The following is a 20439-nucleotide window of genomic DNA, read 5'->3' on the forward strand; positions in this document are numbered from 1 at the left end:
TGGCTATCTAGGGTTGATAGGAGCTGTCATCATCTCAAAGGCCAGATGTTCCCCAGCTCTGGTTCAAATCTCAGTGCTCACGCTAAGGAGCAGTAGAGCGCAAGCCACTTATTTCCCCTGCCCGATAAGCTACACCGTTTCTGAATGGTACTCAGAAGGGATTCAAGAATGCCTTCCTTGAATCCTCTGAAGTCCAGGGCTATTGTGATTATTAAATGGGATACCGCCATGTGTCACTAGCCTAAGTTCTTATGTGGACTGAAGAGGAAACAGTTCTGCCTATCTCTGCCATAATTACTATTAATTATGTAATCAACAAAAAGGGCAGGTTGCATACCTGTAACTGCCATTCTTCGAGTGGTCATCTGTGCATTCACCCAGAGACCATGACAAAGAGCAGCATCACCCACACACAAGAGGGCAGTAGAGGCCAACTCTGCAGAAACTCTAGCTTTGTAGAAGTACAAAAATTACCTTGGAAGAACCCTAAGGACCTCCCTTCCTCAAATAGCCCATGGAATGCTTGCCCACTGACTCTTGCAGGGGACGGGGAATGGAACAGCCCAGCTGAACCACTGCAAAGAGCGCCTGTCACACAGCAATGTTTTCTTGCAGATCCCATTTGAGTATTTCAGTCACAGGGTGTATGCATTCAAAGGGTCCTCTCTTGTCAGCATAGGCAAGGGAGATGGAAGAAGTGATCAGTCCATCGGACACACTCAGTTGTTGCATGTTCACATGCTGGTTCTTTTGGACCTAAAAACGAGCAAATTCACATGACAGGTTGACCAGGGGAATGGCTGTTTGCAAGTCTTTCTGTCGCAACACAATACAAAGGACCAAAATATTCATGGTACAACAAAAATTGTTATATTCATCACAGAAAAATTCTAAACAGATGTCCAAGACTCAAAAGCACTTGATACGGAATTGTTACAGAATTTTAAATCAGTGCAAAATATACAATCAAAATGGGGCCAAACACAAATACATAACAAAAATATATACAGACTCTTCCTAAGGATATACTTTGAAGACAAACTGATATTTAAATAAAAAAGGAAGCACGTCATATAAATAATTTTTACAGACATTGCGTTTCAGGACTCATCACCCCAAGACAAGAAAAGTGGTGTGCAGCGCAGACAACTCGAAAATGGTACACAACAAAACCCTGTTTAAGACAGAAGAACAAGCAAACACGTATGATGCGCATTTCTAGCTTCTGCTTTAGGCACACAAGGTGGAAACAGTGTTCACCTAATTTTTACAAGAAAACTATGTCTCATGAGCAAATAGTTTAGCACACAATTTGCAAACAGCAAGCACTACATGAGGCAAACCAGTCCAGGTGACCAGCTTTGCCCAATTGTGTGGCATGATCAGGAATGCTCTGCAAGGTATTTGCTAGATGGCTCAATGCAATGCATTGCCTCGACGTTTCTCATCTTTTTTTCAAATGCAGGCCTCCTTCTAAGGCATCTCTTTGGCAAGCACATACAAATCCTCACACACACCCTATGTATACAAAGCACTACAGATTCAGCGGTTTGGGCCACTAATCTTAGACTGATATTAGAAAAGGCCTGGCTAAGAGAAGGTACAAGGAAAAGCTGCCATGCCCAGGTCTCCTATGTTCCCCAGGTGTTCTGCAGCTCTCAGAGTTAGCACGGCAGCTTTAGTGGGTGCAAAGTTCAGCCTCTGCCTCTGGGAATACTTTGCCTGGCCTCACCTTTGCCTCCGGATTGAGCTGAAATTGCCTCTCTGGAATTTCCTCCCTGCACCTATGTCCTCTCCTGCCCCTGTTACAAGCGAAGCCGCTGCATGAGCTGCAGGAGTAAATGATTTACAGTCTGGCTAAAATCAAGATTAGCTGTAGACTAGTGGCCAGGTGCATACGGAATAAACTTGGGCTTTTGCTACTGCGTCTCTAATCACCTTCTCTTCCTCAGAGTCAGCTGCATTCACAGAGGAACGGCCTTAACAGTCACTGTCTGCCTCGAGCCACACACACCCTCCGAAAACCCCGGCCATTCTGGAGAACCTCACCGAATTACACCTCTGAGGATTCCTTGGGGGAAGTCAAATGTGGTACAACAACATATTTGTGGCGTGGATAAGCCCTGAGGTTGCATTCTCACTAGTTCCTAAAGGTTCCTGAGGGGCTTTTAACCTTGAATGTTTCTAGAGATCTTTTTAGTTACAAAGAAGTAAAACTATGACTGTTTTTAAAAATTTGTCATAAGCCAAATGAGGACACTCACTCATTTCTTAAGCACTGATTTATCCATCTAATTTAAGAAATGGGACAATCCTGATTTCTGGAACACTGGAGGGTGTTTGTTCCTTACTCGTGACTACAATCTAGCACAGCCACTTAAGACAATTTGGTTTAACCACCTTTTTGAAAGATGACCAAAAAAAAAAAAAGCCAGAACATTGAGCTGTAATTATCCCCTAAGAACCATCCCATTCCCTCAAAGTGTAGCTTTTCACACTGTCTTCTGGGGAACCCTCTGGGTGCTGGGGTCCCCTTTTTGAGACCGTAAGGGCAAGCATGTTCTTGGGGCTCAGGAGCAATGCTAAGCCTTGGCAGGCCTGCTTGGTTTGAAATTTGCTGACTGAAAGGAATTAGCCCCGCTAAACAGAAATTTAAAGCTAAGAAGCCGTTTGTATTTTCCAGAAAATTTGAAAGGAAGGTTTGCATAAAGTTAGTACATACAATGCAATGCACACACTGAAAGTTTTCATCTTTGCTCAAAAGGGCCTCTTAACCCATGCCAAATTCCTCCTCCATATAGGCAATAATGTAAGCACTGAGAACATGTGATCACCCTGGTCACAACATGTGCAGTTTACCATGCGCATACAGCACAACAAACCTCAGCCAGGTGTGTGTTCATAGACAAATTGGCCTGTGTATGGATGGAAGCAAGATGCGTGCAGAAAATTTAGTATGTGCAGCTGTTGTGCTTTGAAAAGTTGCAAAAAAAAAAAAAAAAAAAGCAGTGTAATAGAAACTACGAACACAACTTTTGCACTTGGAAATAAGTTCTCTGTTAGCAAGTTTGATTAGATGATGATTATTTGAATTAGCATTTACATTAACACTTCCATTGTATATAAAAGCTTCCTTATAAATTATCTTCGGAAAATATAAACCATCTAAATAGAAATATTCTGTTTAATATTTATGCTAGTACAAACTCTGTGCATTCTTCATCTGCAGCTACACACAGCTTTGAAAGGTTCTACTTTGGAGGCTGGGTCAAGAAAGACAATTATTCCATTCATTGTCCTAAGCAAGAAGCATAAACCTTCCCATGGAAGCAGCGCACCGATAAGGAGGTTTACAATCACCAGTCACCACCCTGTAAACATCAAAATAGTTGTGCTACTGCAAGCAATGCAAAGAATGGCTTTACAGTCAACTCAAGAACCACAATGAATGAACGCAGCAGCTATTACAGGATAACCTGATTCACAATCTGATTTAATCAGTCTGGAGTAAATGCATGCAAGCTGATGTCATCCCACTAGATGCAACACTGGTTGGAGAGCCATAATCTGATCTCCACAGCTTATTAGGTTTTTTATTTTCAAAACTCAGAGCCAAAGGTGATCCGCAAGTGACTTTAGGCTGCCATTTGGAAAGGATTTAAAAAAACAAAAAAATGTTCCTTCCCCTGGCCATTTCTACACCCCAAAGCACCTCCCAAAGTTTATGTCATGTATAAACTAATAGTAGCATTGGAGGCAAAGGAAAAAGTGCAGAGGGAGTGCTAAATACACCTTCCTCAGCACAAGCAGATTTAATTGGGTTTAAGCTGCTTTAGGTCAGAAAACTGTCAGTACTTGGCCTTTTGTTCTTCAGCTTAATGTAGATCAGCCTGTTGCAGGAAGGTGGAGGCAGCACAATCACAACCATGAATTCTCATAAAATTCCCATGAATGGCCTTGGAAAGTATGTAAATTCAGTCTTATATATCCCTGCACCAGGCTGCTGTGGGGTCCATAAATTAGACCTCCCCGGTTACAAAAGCGAGTGCATGGGCCACACCTGCCTTCCCCAAACTGGTGTCCTCAAATGGTCATGCTGGCTGAGAACACTGGGAGCCCAATGCACCTGTAGGGTCCTAGGACGGGGATGCTGGGCCCTGTAGTTCAGACCAGGACACTAACAGTGGGCCAGCACAACCCTCATCTCCCACTCTGCTGGAGAGAACAGGGCTTTGCTTTGAATATCTTCAAAGGCAATTTTCATCTGGACTTAAAGTGAACTTTCAGTTGGCTTATTCATAGCCTATAGGATCAACTACAGAAGTCCTGACTCTATTTCCCTCCTGAATTTGCCTAGGAGGAAAGTTCAGCTAAATAGGCACAACTGGACACACTAAAATGATCAAGCTGAATGTCTAGCCATATATTACAGGCAAGATCTCAAATCCAAAATATATCTTTCCTGCTATGTAAGGGCTTAAAAAGCCAAAAGAGTTTGCAATCAGCTATACAAAATATAATACCATCTCTTTTATATTTTCAAGTGCAAATGAAAGAAGCTGTAAACAATGAATGTAGATCTTAGCAATGACAACGACAGCAGCAACATGGTCTAAAATCAGTAACAGACCTGATTTCAAAAAGCTCTTCGGGAAGGCTGATTCCAGCATTCTGTTTTTGAGAATGCGCATCCAGGCTTATATGTGCAGATAGAAGTATCTTTGTTCAGTAAGAAAAACTACACTAGCAGTGATCGTCCTTCCGTCCTTCCGTCCTTCCGTCCTTCCTTCCTTCCTTCCTTCCTATGCTTTTATTTTTTTAATTCATGTCAAACAAGCCAATCCATGCATTTATTTTCTAAAACATCTACACACACACACACTGATATGACCAATTCTACATTAGTAGTTACTCATCCCGCACGTACGTGTGGACCAGCTGCACTGTGGACAAAGACATAACGTGGCAAGCGGCCCCAGTCCCAGCTTCATTTGGTGGAGCAAAGGCCCACTGCCAAAGTAATGCCAGTTACACGTGAATGTCAGCTTGTGTACCAGGAGTATGCGGTCCTTCCCTCTCTGTTCCCAGAGTGACTCTTCACTCCCCTCTTAGCTTTCACCATGGTCGGCACCATCCATGGCCACCTACACCAGTCACGGTTCTTTTGCAAAGCAAAGCCTCAGTGAGCGGTCGCCCTGTTTATCCTGGTGCGTATGCGGAAGCGTAGCTAGTGCTGGGAAAGGGAAGGCGCACAAGCAAGCTCCTGCTTTGGCGAGCCAAGATCTTCAGGGAGGCCAGAGGCAGATGGGCTACTGGGACAAAAATGATGGGAATGGCAATGGCAACCCACCTAACGAGGAAGGCAGAAATTGGCAGGAAATGCACCTTATCCCTACACAGGCCGCAAGTCACACAGAGAAGCATTCTGTAGTGCAAATGAGCATGTAATTTGTAATGCCCAGGCAAATACACACCGCACTTTAATAAAGTACACCGTTTAGGAATAAATGCATTAAGCATAAACAACGTATGGTACAAGCCATAGAGTTCATTTTTTAGGATCCCAGCTTTTCAGTCCATATCTCTTTTAGCAACAGTGTAATGAAAATATACCAAAACACTTTTTAGATGAAAATATATGAAGTAATACTCTCTTCTAATCTGAATGCTTCATAATCACAAATCTCTAAAAAATCTCTGATATATCACAATCCTTAAAAAAAGCAAAACCCCTCCAAAGTGATAAAGTGTTCTTGAGCTTAAATCTTACCAAAAAGACATATTCCATATACAGTTCCATGTAAACTTAATTTAGGAAGCACAGCTTGGGGATCTTTAATAAACTTAGTAACACATACTTAAGTCTAGCATTACAAATATCAAAAACTAAGAATGGACTAGTTTTTTGCTCCAGTCCAGCACTGTGCCTTTTGTTTTAGTGAATGACATTTGCTAATGATGACAGACACCCAAGATACTGTGAGATTTGGAGCAGACACCTCAATGTTCTGAATTATTTCAATCACCCCCCCCCCATTTTTGGCATTAAGCCAGAGAATTCAGAATGGCAAAGTAATACAATCAAAACTATGGGCACAATCCAGGCTGCTAAGGCTGATCAGTTCAAGTTACATTCCATTTCAATAGAAGAGTTAAGAGAATGCTTAACTTCTCTCTTCACAGAGAGTAACAGGGTTTAAAAGTGCTTAACTGTGATTGGTGTGTGTGTGTGTGTGTGTGTGTGTGTGTGTGTGTGTGTGTGTGAGAGAGAGAGAGAGAGAGAGAGAGAGAGAGAGAGAGAGAGAGAGAGAGCGCGTGCGCGCGCGCGCATCCTTGAAAAACTTGTATTACTCGTATTCAGTTACTACTGAAACACTCCTTAGTTTGAAAAGTAGTAGTGCCACCTCAGGGGCACCGAACAAGTCTCAGCATCACTCTTTGGATCTCAGCTCATACCTTAAAACTTAACCACCCTCCCCCACAAAAAAAAAAAAAAAGAATAATTGCAGCATAAGCTTTTCTCTAACCTGATGTGGAACTGGTCCAGGGACTAATTTAGAGTTTCTAAATGAAGTCATGCAATTATGTCTACATACATACTCATTAAATGTATGCAAAGAATGCATCATCAATGGATTGGATGGCAAAGCATTTGAGGAAGTGAAACTCTGCCCTGCTACAAGTACAGTTTTGTGTGCCAGTATAATTTGTTTTGGAGAGCAGAGTTCACAGATGAAGGATTGAGTTGGCCCACAGAGAAAACAGGTGGCCACTTCAGTATAAACTAATGTCACTTGACATTTATTTAGATTCTGCTGAATATGGCCTTTTAGCAGAGTGCAAAGTTATTCTATTGGACTAGTAAGTATTAAACTGCACAATACTTATGCAAGTTCAGAAGCAGTAATTGGTTGAGGTGAATTTAAACCTCTGCTGACAAATGTACAGCGCATGCTTTTGCAATTTCTATCATTCGCAATTTAGGTATTTGGGGAAGCGGTCACATTTCAAAAATATTGTGCTATTTCACTGACTGGCAGTGAAAATCACCAACTGTACAAACCAACTGTCTTTTATTCAGCTTGCAAGGTGGATTTATAAGTAAGTAACTGCAGAAGAAGAAAATGCAGAGTGAGAACCAAAGAGCTACTGAAGGCAATTTTCAGAATAAATATGGCAATCCTCCCCAGCCTGCTACCTTCCAGAAATGTAGGATTGGAACTCTAACAGTTGCAGTCTAACACACTGAAAGTCAGGCTAGGGAAGGCTGCCCCATGATATGGGGGCACTGCTATTTGAGAAAAGCAAATTTAAATCCTTCTCTTGCTCTGGGAACTCATTTTTGCAGTTTGTTGGAGTCTGGCCAAGCTGTATGACAATTTAGATTGGATAAAAGAAAAATAGGAGTATGATTCTGGTAGCTTAAAAATATGGTGCATCTCTGTGTGTGGGGGGGACTATATTTAATTGTAAAAGACTAGTTCACAGACATTTGTAATGAATATTTCCATTCTATATTTTGCTTGCAAACCCTAATTATCAAGAGCTTTAAACTTCTGCCATCCATGAAAGAGACAATTCCATTTTTAAAATTACATGAGAATCTTTTACAAAACTTGCACAATTGCCCAGTTTTATTCCGGGCATTGCAGAAGTATGTACAAACCACAATGTAGTCTAATCATTCGGAAGACAGATGCATAAAGACAAGTTGGCTGTAACTGGCTGCCTGTAGTTTGCAGTCCTTGCTGTGTAACATGCAATGAATAAAAAGAGACTTGGTGAAAATGGAGTGCAACAGGCAATGGATCCACAGGTGATGCTGGAAGAAATGTGGGCCCCAAGAGCTGGTACGCATCGAGTCTAGTTAAGGTCCTTTGGGTTAGGTGGGTCTATTGAAGCACCTTTGCGTCCATCCTGGTTCTTCCAGAAGAATCTCGATACCACAGCAGCAAAGCAACAGCACGTGCTTCTTTCGTGCAGAAGCGGCTGTGGAGGCAGCCATCACACAGCTGGTGAGAGCGGCTGCAAACAGCCATGCCTCCTGCAACCAGAGCTACTTCTGCGGGTCCTCTGGGTTGCAAGAGGCCTGCGCTAGTGTTCCAGGCACCTCCTCACTAGTGTCTGCAATATCAAGGGGAGCACATGGTGAGCCCTCCTCTGCCTAGCCGCACCATTCTGAACATTTGGCGGCAGGAAGGAAGTGTCTAAGTGCCAATTTTCTTCTAGTGTCGTGCATGCCCTCTCCCCGCCTCTGAATGCAATCGGCAAAAGGCTGACCTGTTCTCCTTAAATACACACAGATGGGGTATTAGAGTAGATGGCTGTGAAGTAGTCCTACAGCTTCTGGGACAGCCGCAGGAAAGGACTTCTCTGGCCATTGCCAGATGGAGAAAGGCAGCTTCAGCATCTGTGCAATGGGGAGCCTTTTAAAACCTGAAAGGTGCCATCGTGCATCTGCGTAATGATTATGAGAGTGCTTGGTGCTACTGCTACTGCTTTGGTATTCATGGGTCATGATATTTCTCCATAATGTGGCACCATTCAGGAGGTTCCCCACCCCCCGGAGAGGAATATTCTGCTAAAGTATGTCCATCTTTTATTACAGCTATGTGAAATAATACTGAACTCAAGCCAACTCCCATGCTTAGGTTGCTTTCTGTGGTTTCTTCCAGCAACAAAACAATACTGGCTACAATTGACTTTGGCCATGAGGAGTTCAGAAGTTTTGATCAGCTACAGTTGAGTGGTGCATCAAAACCTTAAACTGTGGTTAAGCTTAACTTTTGCTTAAACAACAATTAAACAAGCAAGAGTATGATTGCCCATAGTTTGCCTAGGTTCAGATATGACAAAGTGTACAATGTGTGGTTAATCAAAAATAGCAGTGGCCTCCTTGCAGATGCACCAAAGCAAGAAAATGGGGAGCAGGAGAGCCCAAGGGTCACTGTGGTTTGTTCTTGTAACTATAAACTATTGCTTACTATTAAGATCATAGCAACATTTGAATGCAGATCATAGTAACATTTTGTGTAATGTTAACTAATATCAAGGATAGAAAAGATCCTCTAGAACTCAAAATACTAAGAAATGCCAAAGTGAAACTGGTGTGGAAAACATGTAAGCAAATACTACCTCACAATTACTGGCATTAAGACAGAAAATGTGTCTTATCACTACAGATCTCTCAATGTCTTGTTTTTTTTCTATACAATCAGTATACAGCCAACCACAACCAGTTTCATACCCAACAAGGACAAAGCCAGAGATCAGAAGGAGTGATTAAAAGAAACAAAATTTAGAACATTACTCAACAGAGAATAAACTAATACATCTTTCAACTTAGTGTATCAATATTATATCTATCTACATATCTGCATCTATATACAGATATAAAGATATACATATTAATGCTGAAATAGATTAGTTTACTCTATTGTGCCATAAACTACACATTCTAGATTTGGCATTAGGGTTGCCAGTATCAGTCTCACACAGTTAAAAGATTTTAAGGAATGAAATTAGAAACCTCAAACTAGAAACCAAAATTATGAACAAATGATGCATTGCTGCAGAAAAACAAAATATTGTAGTGCATATAAAAGGGTCTGCAATAGAAAAATAGACAAAAGTACAGCAGGAGAGCTTCCCCGTTGCTGCTGTTTCATCGAGTAGTGTGGAACAAGGAAGCATGGCACACAAATGCGACGAACGGGAGGGGAGGGGGCTCAGTCCATGCTAAGCTGTCACTCTCCATCCCGTTTGCCTGAGCATGTCTCCCTGCCAGGTCTCCACTGCATCGCATCCAGCCATTGCCAGCCAAGATGGGGAATGTGAGCAATTTGTGCATGGCAATCTGGAGAGGCACAAGCTGCTGGATCCCCCCGTGTGGGGCCATGAGCGCCCCCCCCCACCAGAGTAGGAATGGCCAGGAAATTTGGTAGTGAAGTGGGTGCACTGGCAGCAGCACCCGCAGAACAGAGGACAGGTTGCTGCCGCAGGAGCCAAATGATTTGAAGCATCTTTGCACAACTAATCAGCAACATAAAATCATCCATTCTGCACGGCCTTCATTACAGTTGTTTGGCTTACACCTTCAAACAGGGAATGATATTTTAATGGCTTAACAGGGCGAAAAACTTATTTTTATAAAATAAGCTGCTTCCAGGGAGGAAATAGTAGTGTGTGTGTGGGGGGGGGGGAACAGTATAAAAAGCACATTATAATGTGATCTCTGCTTTATTCACTTGTTGCATAAAGCAAAAATGGGTGAATGAATTGCGGAAGGGCTACCCAGTGCAGAGGTCTCTGATCAATTTGTGATGTGTGGATCTGTCTCGCGTCAGCCACGGGGTGGTCGCGGGAGCGCAATGTGGGACAGAGCAGCAGCCCATCTTGGCCTGAGCAGTGCAGTGCAGCTTTACCGGGTAGACTCCCCTTCATCCAGAGCAGGGCGCCACACTGGCTCCACAGCTTTCCTTTTCCATCAGCGCCCCACTTCACCAACTGACGCGCTCTCCGTCTTTGACTCCTTCACGTTTCCAGTTTTTTTCTGTTTCTGTTTTGATTTCTTTAACATGCGCACCTGTAACAAGCATTGGTTAAAGACAACATTTAGGCAAATGCATCTTTATCTGAAGGAACCATAGGTACTTTAAAAATCGACCACAGTTTTAGATCCGGGTCTCTTCTTTTATATTTATCTATAGTAGCAAAATGCATAGGAAAAGACTGCCTCACATGCAACTGTAGGTAGTTTCTTAAAAATTAAAATTAAAAATATTAAAAATAAAAATAAAATTCAATGGCATAATTGACATGGGTTCTGAACTATGTCACAGCATATACACATGGAAAAAATACCCCCCCCTGTTTCTCATACACTCAGAGGGAGGGAGGGAGAGAGAGAACATAGCAAAGAAGTATATATTTACTCAGTCTTTAACATGTGCTTCTTTCTAAGAACATATGAATCAGGCAACTGTGAAGATGATAGAACTAGCATGTGAATGGCTGGGTGAACACTAGGAGTTTTCAGGCTTCCATTCCAACTCGCTGTATCATTTTAGGTTCTTAATGAGGGCTCACCAGCATGACTGCTACTTCATACATAAAACATTTTGTACAACGAGATCTAGATGTCTGGAAGAAAAACTCTGGCCAAGCTGGTATTCTAGGTAGAGGAAGGGTTTTGCATGGAAAATCATTGCGTTACTGTTAGTCTCCTCCTGCAGTCTGAAGTGATACATCCGAGACACAACTTTATCTCAGACAGTGAGAATGTGGTCCAGTTTAACACAACACACCCCACTTGTTAAGCCTTGTATCTGCACCCCACTTCCTGGCACAGCATGGATGAAAACTTCTGAGTGAAGTAACCATAGCCTCCCAGTGTGAATGCAGTGGGGCACACTGGTTAATTAACCTAATTAATTCTGGTTAATTCACATAGGAAGTCTTCTAAATCATGATATACCAAGCAGAGGACTGAAGCAGCAGACACAACACTCGTGTGTATCTTGGGCCAATATGCTGAGATGTGTCATACCTGAAGAAGGGAAACCTGAAGAAATGTTTTTAATATTTACTGTCTATTAGGTGTAAGTTGTATGTTTTTAAGGGCAATGATTCTGAGAGATCCATTTCTTTAAATGAATGAAGCATGTTTGACTTAAGACATGTACAAATACCTTTGGTCCTGCGACAGAAATTATGATCTGGCCTGGTGGCTGAATCCAGGGTTCTCCATCTACTTGTACGGGAATCGGTTTCAGAAGAGTTACACGGAAGTAGGAACCTTGCGCTATCCGGATGCCTGAACGGAGGCCTCCCTGCACTTGACCCTGTTGAGAACAGTCTAGTCAGAAGAATCATTTGTAAAAAACCAACAGATTGTCATTATCATTATTTTCATTCCTATACCGTCCAATAGCTGAAGCTTCCTGGCAGGTTTACAGCAGTACACAAAAACAATATAGTAAAATACAATAAAAGTGCAATAAAATCTTACCAAAACAGAAAGATAAAAAGTTAAAAATATACCATGAAGAATAACTCTGTAAAAGAAAAATACTTGAGGGGGTAATCCCCTCAAGCCCCTAGATATCCAAGTCTATCTTTAAAAGCCCCAGTATAAAGGGCAATCTTAAACTGGTGCCAAAAAGGTGACAAGGTCGGCCCCAGGAAAGCCACAGAAGTGAAGTATCTCCATGTGGGGGGGGGGACCACAAAGCTCTCCCCCTTGTTGCTGCCCTTCAAGCATCCCTTGGATTTGGCACTCACAGGAAGGTTCTGGATGTTGAGCGTTATCTCCTGGTAGGCTGCTGTTGGGAGAGGTACTCCATCAAGTTTGGTGGTCCCAATCCATGTACAGGTTAAAACCAGCACCTTGAATTGGGCCCAGAAGCATCCAGGCAGCCAATGCAGGCAGGTGAGAATCGGTCATATGATCCCACTTATTATGGGTACCACTTATTAATCCGGCTGCCACATTCTGCAGCTTCTCTTCAAGGGCAGCTCTACCCAGAGTGCACGGCAGCCATCTAATTTAGAGGTGACCAGTGGGTAGATTACTGAAACCAGGCTATTCCTGTCCAGATAGAGGTGTAGCTGGACCACCAGCTGCAGCTGGTAGAAGGTGCACTGAGCCACTGAGGCCACCCGAGCCTAGAATGACTCAGATGAATCAAAGGGAGTCCCCAGGCTATGAACCTGCTCCTTCAGGGGGAGTGTAACTCCACCTAGATCTGGCTGAACTCCATCCATCCAGTCAGAGGACCACCCACCAACAGCATCTCAGTTTTGTCAGCACTGAGCTGCACTTTGTTAGCCCTCCTCCAGTCCATGGTTGCAGCCAGGCGCGGGTTCAGTACAGCTACAGCCTCACCTGCTGACAATGGAAAGGAGAAAGAGAGCTGCGTGCCATCAGCATACCGATGGCAGTGCACCCCAATACCCCAGATGACCCCACGCAGTGGTTTCACGTAGATGTTAAATAACACGGGGGGCAGAACAGACTCCTGAGGAACTCCACACAGCAGAATCCACAGAGCTGAACAATATTTCCCAAGCATCACCTTCTGGGGAAGACTCTCTAAGAAGAGGGTGAACCACAGTACCCCCCATTCCCAACTCAGAGAGTTGCCCCAGAAGGATCCTGCAATCAATTATCAAAAGGATAATTGATCACAGGATCAATTATCCTGGGAGGACCAAGAGTATCACCAGTGCCACACTCCCCTGTCACACTATCTTAACAAGTATTAATGTTATGATAAACCCCTTATTTATTTATTAGCTGCCAAATAGTCCAGAAATACTCTCTATTTAAAACTGGATGTTACAGTTTTAGAAATAACTTTAAAGGTATTTTTCCACTCATGAAACATTTCAAAGCATTATAGCTTCACAGCATTTTTGCCAACAATGCAGGGTATTCTTTTCATTTAAATACCAATGCTATTTGACTTACAGGTTAAACCATTCTGTGTCAAGTCTAGTGGAATAAATGCTATTAAAGTTGGTAGCACACTGTGTTTATGAATGGATCAAATCCAGGAAACATTTAGAAATTGGGTGCTAATGATTCAGATGCATTTAATCAAATGCACTGGTGTTAAATACTGGACTTACCATATGAACAACTCCAGTGACACCAACAACTTCCAGCAAGCCATCATCGATTCTTGGTTTCTCAAACCGATTATCATTATCAGATCCCCAAAGATCAGCACCTGATCCCCAACTAAGCAGAATGAAACAAGGTAGCCATTAGTAACTTTTTTTCCCCCCAGGAAGTCCATTTGCAAAAAACTGGTAGACCTGGTTTGCCTGATACAAGAAATCATTTTGGCTAACTATCCAAACCCAGCCTGCCTCCTTCTGGCTTATTTTGAAACAACAAGTCACCCTAATAACCCATGGCTTCTTACGGGTTGCACAATCCACAAAAGGGTGTTGTGTCATTCGACCCCAGTAAAGCAACATCATGATGGGTGGAAGGACTGTCTTCTGAGGCAGTCAGCAAGACTGGCAACTTCCCATCACTCTTTATAATCTCAGATGCACTGCTGACAGCCCACTGACTGATAGCAAAGTGGGACTTTGGAGTGACTGTCACTGGTTTGCCACCCATTCTAAAAGCTAATGCTGCCTCAGAAAACTACACAATTCTGTTTCTCATCCTTGTCATCACTGTTGTCACGGTCCTCAATAGTCTTTTGGAAGAGCACTCTTGGGGCTATCTAATACATGTAGCCTTGTCTGGGTAACTTCCTTGTCTACTTAAGCTGGTGAAAGGAGAGTGAAGTGGAGCAGCTCATAGGTTGATCAGGTGAGACTGCATACAGGCTAATTCGCACAGAGCTGCTGACTGAAAAGCACCAGTAAAGGGGAGAAAGTAGGCAAAAGAGGGTGTACCAAAAGGGGGAGCAGCCTCTCCCCCTATGCAAGGCGATCCTCCAGCTATTAACTGATTAACTGACGGTTCTTGGTATACTGCCTCCCCAAGTCTCCAGATTTTCTAGAAAGGGGGAGGGTATTAACTCCCTCCTGCCAACTTTCAGAGTTTCTTTTGGAGCATGAAATTGTGCTGTGGTTACTGGGGCTCCCTAACAATTCTAAAACCCCCACAGAAAATATGCAAATTTATTGGCTGGAAAGTAAATGGAGGGGAAATAGGCACCAATTTACGGGCTGAGAAGTAAACATGAGATATTTGTGCAGTTGCAGTAAAGGAGCAGTTCACGCAGGTGCACACATTTCTTCTCAATTTACATCTCAGCCATTAAATTTGCATACATTTCATCAGGGTTTCCCCCCCTAAACTGTCAGGAAGCTGCAGAAAGAGCCATTTTTTTTAAAGCAGCAAACCAAAATGCATAGTGATGAGCAGGGAGGGGAGATGAGGCTGCTTCATGAAGGACATTTGAATTTCAGCCAGAGTACGGGGGGGGGGGGGCAGAAAAACAAGCCATGGTGAACCCATTGTCTGGCAGGCACACTGCCAATGGCTCCCCAAACAATCCACACCTCAGAGCAGGTTTGGGGGATGGTTTGGCGTATGTGCAAATGTGGCCAGGACAACATAAGAGAGCCAGTGTGGTGTAGTGGTTAAGAGCCTGGGACTGGGACTCAGACGATCTGGGTTCTAGTCCCCGTTCAGCCACGGAGCCACCTGGGTGGCTTTGGGCCAGTCACAGACTCTCAGCCCAACCTACCTCACAGGGTTGTTGTGGGGATAAGATGGAGGAGGAGATGTAAGCTTGAGCCCTTTGTAGGAAAAAGGCAGGATATAAATTGAAAAATAAATAAATAAGATGTCCCTAAACCAACAGCTGTGTCATAATTGGGCTCAACCACAAATGAGGGCTAAATGGGGAACTGCTCTGACTCCAGGGCCAGACGGGATCAGCAGGCAGGCCGCGCCCTCCCTCCCCACATGCCCTTCCCCAATCTCCATTCCCTGACATCAGAGAGAAGGGTGGACTTGCTTGGCCAGCACAGAGCAAGGCTGCCTGTGTCTGACCTGGAGAAGGGAAAGGCAGGGCGCCTTGGAGCAGGCAGCCTAGATGGGAAGCCCTGCAGGCCGGACGGCCCCCATCCCTACCACAACAGGATTCCATCTTTTAATAAAAATGCTTAGCAGGGAGCAGTCTTTGTACTTGGGAGTTCAAATATTTTACAGAAGCAAGGACAGAAGCGTGTTGCCCATCTCCCATTCCGATCATGGCCCCAAAGGGCCAAGAAAAGAAGCAAGAGCAATCTGGGCTTACTCTTTTACTCCAGTGCACAAAGTAACCTCCTCTGAGGGATACATTACAAGGAGAGGATGTTGTGACAGAGCCACATGGGGGCAGCCTAGTTGACCTGTCTTGCTCCACTCATCCCTTACAACAGCTTTCCCCTACCTGGTGCTTTTCACAGGTTTTGAACTACAACTCCCACCCACATGTCCAATGGCTGTGCCTCATGGGAGCTGTAGTCCAAAACCTAAGAAAAACACCAAGTTGGAGAAGGCTGCCTTAGAGGCTCAAAGGATTCGCCTCATCTGATTAAATGCAATCTCTGGCCTTATTTTCCTTATCTACTCCTGAAAGTGGGTTTGTCACTGCTTCATCTATTTGTTTTCAGGCCTCATAATTTAACATTGTCAACAATTTATCACATTGACGCCCATAAATCTTTCCTTTAATGAGCTTGAGGCAGTGTCCATCTCCCTGCTTTGTCCTGGGAGTGACCCTGTGAGTCCAGTGGGCTTCATGACAGTACTTGCCCTAGCGCCACCCACTGGACTTCAAGCCCTAGTAGAATTTGAACTGGCAACTCCTCAATCCTAATCCAGCCCCATTAAAATACATGTGATGCTTTCTACTGTCTCAGTATTAGGCAATACTAAACTGGATTAGGACAGAGACCACTGACCACAGGGAATGATGGGTGTGATGGGTGTACTAATTTGACTGCAATGTGGCTGACGTACTAATTTGACCAGTAAAGACCTTCCTCACCTGCAGGGGTGTTTTACTTTTAGTAGACTGAACTGTGCCTGTATTATAGAGGTCTTTATCCTACCAAGCATTTGGATATAAAGGGAGCAGAATTCCAGGAGGAATGGTTTGTACACAGACCCAGATAGTGGCAACAGGATGAGAGTGTTGCAGTTAATTAGTTTAACAATCAGGAAAGTGGATAGTTCTCTGGTGGACTCTGTTTTTGCATTGATGACCTGCAGAGGGCACTTTAGGATATTTTAGAAGGCCATTTTTACGATTATTTAACATTACACAAAGTGGGAGTGAGATTTAAACCTTATGCTAATCTACAAATACCCAGCAATGAAGACGACGAAAGATATTGCCATCAACCCAATCTGTACAGCAACTGTACTATATCAGCTAGTCAGCCGCATGGCTCAGCTAAAAAAAGAAACTCCTCATCACCGCATATTCACAGCAGCCCTCAGATAAGGTGCTACAATTACACAGAATGGCTTTAAAAATATATCCTATAAGAAATGCATCTGTGACCCATTACAGATCAATAACAATAGTTTTTTTGGAAGTGGTTATAACATCAGCGTGTATAACATTTGTCCATTTTTGGCCAAAAATGATTTGTCTCGAGATGCCTGCAGACAAACCTACAAAGAATGCCTGCCAATTTGTCCAAGATCAGCCCATTTTTTTCCACACCACCCTGGTAGTAAGGCATGTCTGTCTGTCTGTGTCTGTGTCTTTTCTTTTTTTTTTTCTTTTCTTTTCTTGTCCCTCCATCTCCACATGGAAGATGATTTTGCCAGGCATGTCATCTTATCCTTCTGTCATGAAATTCTGACAAGAGTGACCCCTCAGTAGTGTGAGCCCATGTTTTGCACTAAGGAAGCCCATTGATAAGATTTTGGATAACAGGGACAGGAAAGAGCTCTGCCAGAGACAATAAAAGCGGTTGCAGCGGGAACAAACAGCACTGAGCTCAAAGGATCAATGGTATGCCTCAGTATAAGCCAGCACTGTATGGTCAGACCCCAAGCTGAATGGACAAAGGCCGGAGGAAGAATGAACAGAGCTGCCAGAACAGAGCTCATGCATTAAGTACATCTTTACATGTTTCTGCATTTCCTGTACCTAAGCATGCACAAACAAGCAAGCAAACTCTTTAAATCAGTGCATTAGTGCTATAGGTGAGGTGCTGGCTAAGCCAAGACTGCATATCTGCTTCATTCCCTTGAATGCAACATTAACCCTGGTTTATAAATATATAAATAAATGACAGGCAGCGAGCCTCAGGCTTCCACAGCCGTTCCTTTTCCAGCAAGAGTGGGAGTGGTTTGGAAGTTTTTGCCTCTGTTTTAGAAAAACTGGAGTTAAATGGCACGTGCAAGTCAGATAATAGCAATGAGTCTTAATTATGCTTAACTGAAACAAGACAATTTCAAACAACAGTATATGAAAAGAGATTGTTTAAACTAACCATAGATAAAGCCTTTGTCTGTTAGGGTGCGGTGGCAAATCTAACCCAAATGCATTTTATATTGCAGAGTTTCCACAGAAGTACACCTATTATAGTATATTGTTTTCTATCAACTACATAATGTCCCCAACTTTCAGCCACTTAACATGGTCCATATGAAAAGAGAACCTCCTAAGGCATAAAAAATCCACCATATCTTCTGATTTGGCTGTCAGTGGGTTGGTTGAACTATGGGATTTTATTAAGAAAACATTTACCTCACTAGAGACAAAGTTGTTATGGGGGGAGGTATAGAAAAATACCCACAAATCCCCAAAATGTTCTAGTAATTAACATTTAACCTAAAGATTTACCTAACAGTTTATGATATTTTCCTAATATTTTGAGTTACACTATATTTACCCCACAGGATACATTGCAATACAACTGCATATGTAGAGAAATGCATGGTTTTTACCTGGGAATATTAATGAAAATAAGGCCCTCTATGTTTGGAAGCTCAACTTCATGTTGATTCACTTGAAGTTTTATTTCTTTATGGAGATTTCTGGTGTGACTCATTTTCTGCAGTCCAACCTTAACATAGACACCTTTATTGTGAAACCTAGAGAGAGAGATTTTTATTTAGTTTTCATGTAACAGAAACGGCAAGTTCCATATGGCATTTTGTTTAATGATTTATTCTTATTTGCATTATACAGTGACATTGCGCAACTGGTTTCATTTTCCTCGACGATACCATTCTTTTGCTCCTGAAATTAAATGCCCTCTTCAGGGATTCTTCTGCATGCACGAGGGCTCGCACCGTGCAGGGGAAGAGCAGGCCTCCTGCGCCCTCTCCCGCAGCTGGGGCCCTCCCACTCTGTCCCTGATGCTGCTGCACCGAGTGACAAAGCCGGGAGAAGATCTGCTCACATCCACCTGAAAGGAAACAGAACTGCAGGGCTTGCGATCATACACAAAGTTCTACTCCCATTCAAGTGAGCATAAGCAGGATGCCCCTCCGGACAATGTGCAAGATCGGGGACTGAGGGGGTAGAACACACAGAGATGGAATGGGAAGGGTAGTGTGCCCCCCACCCCCCAATATACTTTAAGCTCCTGGATGTTTATGGGAATGTCTGCAGGTGGGTTTCCTTTCTTTCTCTGAAAGTAAGCAGTCATTCTACAGGTCCAAACTGTAATGGAATACAAGCTGTGGGTCCAGCACCACATTCAACCACAAGGAAGCCTTCATACAGCCCCACTTACTTCCATCCGAAGGCCAACTGCAAGCTTTGAACCCCACAAAAAGACAGTTCAAACCAGACTCTACTGTCCTTGGCTGCTTGCTCTTGTTTCAAAGTATGACCCAGCGGAATAACTATCTAAATGGCAATATTAAAACAATGGCCAGAGAGCTCTGAACTAGAAATAGAACTCGAAGTGAAAAGAACAGCTTGTTTACTTGGAAATGATGCCAAAGGGGCTTATCCCTCAATAAGCTTGCACAGAATTGTTTAAAGAAATAAGGCTCAAATGTCTCTCAGTTGGCCTTAAACTGAGAGAGATCATAAACAGCTGTGAATCCTTTGGTGAAGTTCGGGACATGTTGTTAGGCGTGCCTCTCCCCCACCCCCGGGACACCTGGTGGACGTTTTCAAGGGCAGTTCTCACACAGGTTTGGTTTCCTTTTAGTGAAGACAGATGGATTTGTGATGCATATAACATTTCAATGTATGTACAAATACAGAACCAAGCATGGGAGGAAACATAGAACTTGTCACTTCTAGGAATGGCAGTCCCACTGCCATTGGGTATAGCTCTGGTGTAGATCTGACAGGAGCTATCAGGTCTGCAGAAATGTGACCAGCACCCTGAGATGATGCCTATTTTCCTTCCACTCACTTCGTTCCCTGACTCCAGTCCTTCCAGACAAGGCTGTTATTATGTGATTGGCCTGCCCGAAACTGTATGGGGCGAGGCGGGGAGGAGAGAGGCACCGGCACCTTGCATCTGTAACCCTCCCACTGCTTCCTTTGTCTTTTCTCTTACAAGAAAGAAATGTGTTACAGAGGAAAAGACAGAACAGCACAGCTAATCAAAAGGCATTATTCAGCTAGGCACCCTCCATCTGGAAGCACCCTCTGACTCCAACTACAGTCTCTTTGTTCCTGTACATACAAATGGAAAGCAGGGGGAGAGAGAGTGTTTGTGTGTGTACTAGTGTGCGTCATTCTTAGCTGGAGAATGGGGCAAGAATGCCACCTAGCCTTCTGCATTTTCTTGCTTTCTACGTTATTGACCTGCAAGTTCCATTACCAGAGTTGTGGCTGTCAACAGGGTGCAAAGCTTAGAAATGCTAAGTAGTTATTCTGGCCCATGACACCCTTTTCTTGGAACCCAAAGCTGAGAAACGGCATTGCTTCCAGGCAAACCCACAACAGCATTATGATGCATAGCAGAACTACACAGATTTTATGCTGTTGG

At 43.4% G+C, this 20439-nt stretch overlaps 1 protein-coding gene across 4 annotated transcripts in view; it reads right to left on the reverse strand.

Annotated features, from left to right (window-relative positions):
- Positions 1-10329: 10329 nt before the first annotated feature.
- Positions 10330-20439, reverse strand: part of DGKQ (diacylglycerol kinase theta) — a 79974-nt gene continuing 69864 nt past the window's right edge. For all 4 annotated transcript variants that reach the window (XM_044444070.1, XM_044444071.1, XM_044444072.1 and 1 more), the window contains exons 20-23: positions 18428-18574; positions 13633-13744; positions 11691-11843; positions 10330-10585 (exon numbers count right to left, since the gene is read on the reverse strand). In XM_044444070.1, coding sequence (XP_044300005.1) covers positions 10487-10585; positions 11691-11843; positions 13633-13744; positions 18428-18574 — 511 coding nt within the window. In that variant the 3' untranslated portion in view covers positions 10330-10486. The remainder of the gene's footprint in view (positions 10586-11690; positions 11844-13632; positions 13745-18427; positions 18575-20439) is intronic.

Source organism: Varanus komodoensis, unplaced genomic scaffold (genome assembly GCF_004798865.1).
Source record: "Varanus komodoensis strain SLA01 unplaced genomic scaffold, ASM479886v1 scaffold43, whole genome shotgun sequence".
Lineage (NCBI taxonomy): Eukaryota > Metazoa > Chordata > Lepidosauria > Squamata > Varanidae > Varanus > Varanus komodoensis.